Genomic DNA, 5,322 nt, shown 5'->3' on the forward strand with positions numbered 1-5,322 from the left:
CCCCCCCCCCCCCGCCCCAGTCACAGGCACACGTCTGCCACTTCAGGGGACCCAACCCAACGGTGACACAGGCCACGCCCCTCCTGACGCTGCTGGACCGGTGGCCGTCACACTTTCCTCTCTGAGAAGCAGAACTTTCTTCTAGGAAAACCTCACAGCAAACCCCACATCCATGTCAGAGGAAGCAGACGCAGTGAAGCGTGGGGGGAGCCTAGGCCACCCTCTTCACTCCTCGGATCCTGGGAAATGCTCCAGCCAGCCTCTCCGTGCCTCAGTTTCCTCATCCAGAAACGGGGACAAGAGCAGTGTGCCCCCCCACCCTGTCCCAAGAGAGTTACTGAAAAAGTAACGGAGTTGGTACAGGGCCAACGGTGAGGACTGAGCCCGGAGACTGGAGGTGCCGAACCACTCCTAGGGCATCCTCGTCCGTGACCTCCCACCAGGATAAGGCAACCGGGGGCGCCTTGCACGTGCCAGCCTTTCCTCAATCTGCCAACAGTCCGAGGCCTCAGCTGGCCCATCTCGTGCTAAACACCAAGCAGACCCTCAGACGACCGCCTCCCAGCCACCTCACCTCACACCCTCCCATCGGCCACCTGCACCCTTAAGCGGGCCTGGCTGCCTTTCAACCTGTGGCCTCGATGCCTCCGATCAGGATTCTCTTCCCCAAACGTCCACCCACCAGCATGCACAGCCACGGGCTCTGGTGCAATGAGGCACCGGCACCTCCCACCGGCCACCCTCCGTCCCCGGGTACCCACCACCTGCAGCATCACGGCGACAGCTGAGGCTCACAGATCGGGGGGCTTCAAATCACACAGTCAGAACCCACCCCAGGGAACCTCGTACAGTACTGTTGGGAGACAGCTAACCGTGTGCCGTTGGCACCTGTTAAATCCTCCACGAGCACGAACTCAGCAAGTCCTCTGGACAACTCCCTGAAGCAATAAAACACCGGCTTTACCTCCTCCGCTAAGCCCCAGGAAGGAAGCAAGAAAGCGAGGCTTGGTTTCTCAGCCCCCTCACCCGCCGCTCAGGGGGGACTGGTGAGCTCTCACCTGGATGGGAGCAGGCAGCAAGCAGAGCATTAGGGGCCGGAGGCCAGCCCCGGTGCCAGGCGGACCTGTGCAAAGGCCAGGCTGTGCCGCTTCCGGGCTCTGTGACCTTGAGCAAGGGCCTCCACGCTCCAAGCCTCAGTGTGTATGTTTCAAAACGAAATCGCGCGCAGCGGGGTCACATGACGCGACGCGTGTAAACTGCATGGCGCAGAGCAGCACTTAATGCCATCAGCGACTGATGACGATACGGGTTGGAACACCAACAGCACCAGGCACTCAATGCGTCTAGAACCCTGGGTCTTCAACTCACGGAACCGTCATTAACCAAGGCTTCTTCACCTCGGCACTTGCCGGTATCTGGGGCTAGATAATTCTCGGGTGTGGGGGCCGTCCTGGTTAGCAGCGTCCCGGGGCTCCACTAACACACTCCTAGTCGCGACAGCCAAAAACGTTTCCAGACACGGCCACACGTTCCCAGGGGAGGGCAGAATCACCCCTGGTTGACAGCCACCACCGCGAGCCAATGAAGGAAACGCTACCAACATCCCCATGACGCAGATGGGAAAACAGAGGCACGGGACGGTGAAGGGACCGGCCCCGTTGTCCGACGGCTGGCACACGGTGGCTCGGGGACACACGCCGGGTGCCGCAGTGCCGTCACTGTTTTGCAAAGGTTGCCCCCTCCCCACTCTACCTTGCCCACCTTCCCAGGGCCTACCGCCAGCTGCAAGTCCCGGCTGCGCAGCACGGCTGAGTTCTTCTCCTCGCTGAGCTGTGCCAGGCGCATGGCGATCATGTAGTTCTCGTCCTTGAGCCGCAGCAGCTCCAGGCTGCCCGCCTCCCAGTCCTCCCGCAGCCGCTGGCAGCGTTCCTGTGCCTGCTGTTGCTCCCGCAGCCGCTGCTCCAGTCCGGCCCGCTCCTCCTCCAGCATCCGACCGCGAGCCTGCAGTTGCTGTTCCCTCTGCAGCTGGCTCTTGCGAGCCTCCCGCAGCCGTCGCACCTCCGTCATCAGGAACTGGGTCAGGCCCTCGGGCCCCTCCTCATCTGCCAGGGACGGGGGAGAGAAAAGTCAGGGCAAGCAGATAAAAATCCAGCGGGCCGGCAGCCTGCGCAGAAAAACCCAAACCACAAAAACACGAGGTGGAGATTCGGGCATGTAGTTTGATAATTCTGGAGTGGAGGAGGCCTTCCTAAAGAAGGTACAGAATCTAGAGCCTAGAAAAGAGAAATTGGACAAATCCATACAAAAGTCTGTTGAAGATCTGAACAGTGAAAGATGTAACAAAGAAGTTAAAAGACAGCAGAACGGGAGAAAGTATAACCAATATAACAGAGAAGTGGGAGCCACGATATATAAAGAGCTCCTACAAATCAATAAGAGCTGTAACAGAGAAAATGGACAAATCCATATAAAAAAAAAAAAAAAAATGTTAATGGGGCGCCTGGGTGGCGCAGTCGGTTAAGCGTCCGACTTCAGCCAGGTCACGATCTCGCGGCCCGTGAGTTCGAGCCCCGCGTCGGGCTCTGGGCTGATGGCTCAGAGCCTGGAGCCTGTTTCCGATTCTGTGTCTCCCTCTCTCTCTGCCCCTCCCCCGTTCATGCTCTGTCTCTCTCTGTCCCAAAACTAAATAAACGTTGAAAAAAAAAATTTAAAAAAAAAAAAAAAAAAATGTTAAGCTCCTAACCACGACAAATATAACAAAAATAAAGTTAAAATGTAAGAAGTAGAGCAGGTGAAAATATAACCGATGCAGCAAAGGATTCAGAGCCACAATATATAAAGAGGTCCTACAAATCAATAACAAAAAGCAAACAAATACATGAGGAACAACTATTAATAGGCAAGTTCATAAACAAAGGAAAATATGCTCCAACTCACCAGCAATAATAATCATAATGGTGACAATAACAGCCACTAACGTTTAACTTCATTCTTTGCACTAAAGAAATTAATTTAGTTAACTGCATGACAAGATTATGAGGTAGGTACTGCTATTACATCCACTTTAAAGACAAAAACACTGGGGTGCCTGGGTGGCTCAGTCGGTTAAGCATCCGACTTCGGCTCAGGTCATGATCTCACACTCCATGAGTTCGAGCCCCACGTCGGGCTCTGTGCTGACAGCTCGGAGCCTGGAGCCTGCTTCCGATTCTGTGTCTCCCTCTCTCTGACCCTCCCCTGTTCATGCTCTCTCTTTCTCTGTCTCCAAAATAAATAAACATTAAAAAAATAATAAAATAAAATAAAGACAAAAACACCAAAGCACAGAAAGGTCAAGTCATTTGCCCAAGGTTTACTAACTAGTAAGCTGTGAATTACGTGTCTCAATGAAGTACAAGTTTAAAATAATAAGGTATTATTTTTGACAGATCAGAATTGGCCAAAGTGTTTTTAGATGATCCCCAGGATTCATGACGGTAGAGCAAAATGTGCACTCATACACTGGTGGCGGGATGAACATCGATTTCACACTTAAAATACATAGGAGTCTTTGAGAAATTTTCCTTCCCAGATCCTCTCCTCCTGAGACACCCGTTTGCACAAACGTGCACACAGAAAAGATGCTCCTGGGGGCACCCGGGTGGCTCAGTCAGTCAAGCATCCAACTTCGGCTCAGGCCATAATCTGATGGTTTCAGGAGCTCGAGTCCCGTGTCAGGCTCCGTGCACTGACTGCACAGAGCCTGCTTGGGATTCCCTCTCTCTCCCTCTCTCTCTCTGACCCTTCCCCACTCGCACCCTGTCTCTCTCAAAAAAATAAAAAATAAAAGTATTCAGGCTTTGAGTTCAGACTAAATGGATTTGAATCCCAACTTGGGCAAACTGCTTCAGATCGCCCCATGCCTCGGTTTCCCTATCTGTTCAACAGGAATAATGAGAGTGCCTCCCGACAGGGATGGAGTAAGGAAACTCTGTACTGGTGTCCGAGGCACCAGCACCTGTTGTGGACTCACTCACCGAGGATCATGGAGCAGCGCTGGGCAGGTTCCTGGCCCGTGAGCAGCGTGAAGTGCTCGGGGTAGTAGAACTCCAAGGCTTCCAGAAAGGCCTCATATCCCCTCTTGCCGCGGCAGCGCAAGATGTCCATCAGGCGCCCTGGGGAGTGGCAGGGGATACCCAGGGGTCAAGGTCAGGACTTTCCCCAGGGCCTAGCCACTTCCTCCCCCTTTCCCTCCTCCCCAATGCCCCAGGGCCCACGTTCCCCAGACTTTTTATTTCTCCAGATTTTTGAGTCAGTGACACACACGGGGGCCTGTCTCGACACATCGGTGGGGAGAGCCTGTCTGCCACAGCCAGGAAAGCCAGGACCCTCCCGCCAGGGTACCTGTGCTGCAACAGCTTCCCAACCCCCAGCCTACCCCCCCCCCCACACACACACACACAGATACAGGGCCAGCGAACACTCCCTGCCTTTTCAATGGCACAGAGGAGTCCCCTCCATCCCCAAACGCAAAGTAATACACTGTATTTCTCCCACCGGCCAAGGCCTGAAATGCCGCCATTAGACCCTCATCCCTTTGCCAGCTCTGGTTCAAGGACACAACCCTGTGGGAGAGGGCACCCTCACAAAGCTGTGACGGGTCTTGAGCACTTAGGGGGAAATAACTCTCCAAGGAATGCGTGGCACACGGCAGGAGAGGACAGACAGAACCCAAGAGATCAAAGGGCACAAGAAAGATGCCCTGTCCATCCACTAGGTCCCAGATCTAGACTGCGGCTGGCAACCACAATCCAAGTTCCCTGCTCCAGAGCGGGCCCAGGAAGCGGGAGGCAACTGCAAGGCAGACAAAACCCAGATGCCCGTCTGGGCACCAAAGATCCGCCGGGTCGTGATGGTGGTTCAGGCGGAGGCGGGAGGGGGGGGGGGGGGGCACCAGAACCCCTGGCCTCCGGCTCCAAGGCTCCGTGCGCCGCGCTCGGGGGACAGTCAGCCCCGGGGGAAAGGCCCGACCCCACGCGCCCCCCGCGGCTCACCGGTGCGGTTGACGCGGCACGGGAAGCGGTAGGTGCTCAGCACCTCCTCCTCGTCCTGCTCGTCGATGACCCGGCACTGGCGCAGATACGGCGTCAGCTTGGCCGGGTTGAGGGCGCGGGTCAGCCGGTGCCGGACGCCCTCGATCCGCTCCCACAGAGCGTCCTCCTCCGCCTCGGACCCCGAGCCGGCCCCGGCCTCGTCCTCCGCCTCGCCAGCCTCGGCCCCGCCCGGCATGGCCGCGTCCTCGGGGTCTGCGGGCCGGAGGCGCGAGGGGGCCGATCAGCAGGG

At 56.3% G+C, this 5,322-nt stretch overlaps 1 protein-coding gene across 1 annotated transcript; it reads right to left on the reverse strand.

The window, feature by feature from the left end:
- Nucleotides 1–19: 19 nt before the first annotated feature.
- LOC121024499 (caspase recruitment domain-containing protein 10-like) lies at nt 20–5,316 on the reverse strand. The gene is made up of 4 exons (XM_040466727.1): nt 5,034–5,316; nt 4,017–4,154; nt 1,748–2,102; nt 20–260 (listed from the first exon to the last, which is right to left on the reverse strand). The coding sequence occupies exons 1-4, from the start codon at nt 5,266–5,268 to the stop codon at nt 212–214; spliced, it is 777 nt and encodes a 258-aa protein (XP_040322661.1). The 5' UTR covers nt 5,269–5,316; the 3' UTR covers nt 20–211.
- Nucleotides 5,317–5,322: the final 6 nt, after the last annotated feature.

Source organism: Herpailurus yagouaroundi, unplaced genomic scaffold (genome assembly GCF_014898765.1).
Source record: "Herpailurus yagouaroundi ecotype Mexico unplaced genomic scaffold, PumYag 65354, whole genome shotgun sequence".
Classification (NCBI taxonomy): domain Eukaryota; kingdom Metazoa; phylum Chordata; class Mammalia; order Carnivora; family Felidae; genus Herpailurus; species Herpailurus yagouaroundi.